The sequence below is a fragment of the Cherax quadricarinatus genome, unplaced genomic scaffold (genome assembly GCF_038502225.1).
Source record: "Cherax quadricarinatus isolate ZL_2023a unplaced genomic scaffold, ASM3850222v1 Contig767, whole genome shotgun sequence".
Lineage (NCBI taxonomy): Eukaryota > Metazoa > Arthropoda > Malacostraca > Decapoda > Parastacidae > Cherax > Cherax quadricarinatus.
This window is the reverse complement of record NW_027195793.1, coordinates 90185-93146: the sequence shown is the minus strand read 5'-3', so window position 1 is coordinate 93146 and position 2962 is coordinate 90185. Positions and strand designations below refer to the sequence as shown.

Sequence of the window (2962 nt, the reverse complement as noted above, 5' to 3'; positions counted from 1 at the left end):
TTGCCCTATACACGAAATCACAGCTTCCCTATCTTCATCAACATTTAACAATTCCTCAAATTATTCCCTCCATCTTCCCAATACCTCTAACTCTCCATTTAATAACGCTCCTCTCCTATTTTTAACTGACAAATCCATTTGTTCTCTAGGCTTTCTTAACTTGTTAATCTCACTCCAAAACTTTTTCTTATTTTCAACAAAATTTGTTGATAACATCTCACCCACTCTCTCATTTGCTCTCTTTTTACATTGCTTCACTACTCTCTTAACCTCTCTCTTTTTTTTTTCCATGTACTCTTCCCTCCTTGCATCACTTCTACTTTGTAAAAACTTCTCATATGCTAACTTTTTCTCCCTTACTACTCTCTTTACATCATCATTCCACCAATCGCTCCTCTTCCCTCCTGCACCCACTTTCCTGTAACCACAAACTTCTGCTGAACACTCTAACACTACATTTTTAAACCTACCCCATACCTCTTCGACCCCATTGCCTATGCTCTCATTAGCCCATCTATCCTCCAATAGCTGTTTATATCTTACCCTAACTGCCTCCTCTTTTAGTTTATAAACCTTCACCTCTCTCTTCCCTGATGCTTCTATTCTCCTTGTATCCCATCTACCTTTTACTCTCAGTGTAGCTACAACTAGAAAGTGATCTTATATATCTGTGGCCCCTCTAAAACTTCATAAGAAAAAAAAACAAATTCCGACAACAAAATAGAGTGAAAAACTAACGTCAAAGACCTAGGAGTGATCATGTCGGAGGATCTCATCTTCAAGGACCATAACATTGTATCAATCGCATCTGCTAGGAAAATTACAGGATGGATAATGAGAACCTTCAAAACTAGGGATGCCAAGCCCATGATGACACTCATCAGGTTGCTTGTTCTATCTAGGCTGGAATATTGCTGCACACTAACAGCACCTTTCAAGGCATGTGAAATTGCTGACCTAGAAAATGTACAGAGAACCTTCATGGTGCACATAATGGAGATAAAACACCTCAATTACTGGGAGTGCTTGAAGTTCCTGAACCTGTACTCCCTGGAATGCAGGCAGTAGAGATACATAATTATATACACCTGGAAAATCCTAGAGGGACTAGTACCGAACTTGCACATGAAAATCACTCACAACGAAAGCAAAAGACTCAGCAGATGATGCAACATACCCCCAATGAAATGCAGGAGTGTCACTAGCACGTAAAGAGACCATACAATAAGTGTCAGGGGCCCAAGACTGTTCAACTGCCTCCCAGTATACATAAGGGGGATTACTAATAGACCCCTGGCTGTCTTCAAGCAGGCACTGGACAAGCACCTAAAGTCAGTATGTGACCAGCCAGGCTGTGGCTTGTATGTTGGACTGTGTACAGCCAGCAGTAACAGCCTGGTTGATCAGGTTCTGATCCACCAGGAGGCCTGGTCACAGACTGGGCCGCGGGGGCGTTGAACCCCGGAACTCTCTCCAGGTAAATTCCAGGTGAACTCTCATGTGTGTCACAAGACTTCTTTTCACATTAAAACATTTCAGACACTCAGAACATTGATATGGTTTATCTCCTGTATGTACTCTCATATGCGTCTCAAGATTACTTTTTTTACTAAAACATTTCAAACACTCTGCACATTGATATGGTTTATCTCCTGTATGCACTCTCATATGTGTCACAAGACTGCTTTTTACACTAAAACACTTAAGACACTCAGAACATTGGTATGGTTTATCTCCTGTATGTACTCTCATATGTGTCACAAGACTGCTTTTTACACTAAAACACTTAAGACACTCAGAACATTGGTATGGTTTATCTCCTGTATGTACTCTCATATGTGTCACAAGACGGCTTTTTTCACTAAAACACTTAAGACACTCAGAACATTGGTATGGTTTATCTCCTGTATGTTCTCTCATGTGTGTCACAAGATGGCTTTTTACACTAAAACACTTAAGACACTCAGAACATTGGTATGGTTTATCTCCTGTATGTACTCTCATATGTGTCACAAGACTGCTTTTTTCACTAAAACATTTCAGACACTCAGAACACTGATATGGTTTATCTCCTGTATGAACTCTCATATGTTTCACAAGATGGTTTTTTTGACTAAAACATTTCAAACACTCAGAACACTGATATGGTTTATCTCCTGTATGAACTCTCATATGTCTCACAAGATGGTTTTTTTGACCAAAACATTTCAGACACACAGAACATTGATATGGTTTATCTCCTGTATGCACTCTCATATGTTTCACAAGACTGCTTTTTTCACTAAAACATTTCAGACACTCAGAACACTGATATGGTTTATCTCCTGTATGAACTCTCATATGTCTCACAAGATGGTTTTTTTGACTAAAACATTTCAGACACTCAGAACATTGGTATGGTTTATCTCCTGTATGTTCTCTCATGTGTATCACAAGATGGCTTTTTTGACTAAAACATTTCAGACACTCAGAACATTCATATGGTTTATGTTTTTTATGTTTTTCCATATTTTTTAAATGAAGGTATTTCATTTAAAATATTTTAGTCATACAACAGTGGTATAGTTAATCTTCCTTATGTACACACAGGTCTTTTTCATGATTTTTAACAATTTTGGACACTGAACACATGGTTTTCCTTATGAACATATTCCCATGTTAAGATTTATTTAGGCAAAACTTTTCCTACTTATGAGCATTAATAAAGTTCATATTGTTTGTTAAAACACTATCATAATTTTTGTTTTGTGTTAAAACAGTAATGTATGTACTAGAACACTGCAGAGACACACAACAATATTATTATTATTATTATTATTATTATTATTATTATTTGCTCTTGTGTTTAAACAATTTTTCTGTATTCTTTTATTGACCCTTTGAGGGTTCAGACCCCCGGTCTGAAAATTCCCCACAGGGTCTTAGGAAATCATAGAGAATGTATTAATAATGTAATAAAATA

At 37.3% G+C, this 2962-nt stretch overlaps 1 protein-coding gene across 1 annotated transcript; it reads right to left on the bottom strand.

Annotated features, from left to right (window-relative positions):
- Positions 1–562: 562 nt before the first annotated feature.
- On the bottom strand, positions 563–2532 carry LOC128691941 (zinc finger protein 84-like). The gene has a single exon (XM_053780930.2). It carries the CDS (start codon positions 2530–2532, stop codon positions 1432–1434), a length of 1101 nt encoding a protein of 366 aa, XP_053636905.2. The 3' UTR covers positions 563–1431.
- Between the last annotated feature and the right edge of the window lie 430 nt (positions 2533–2962).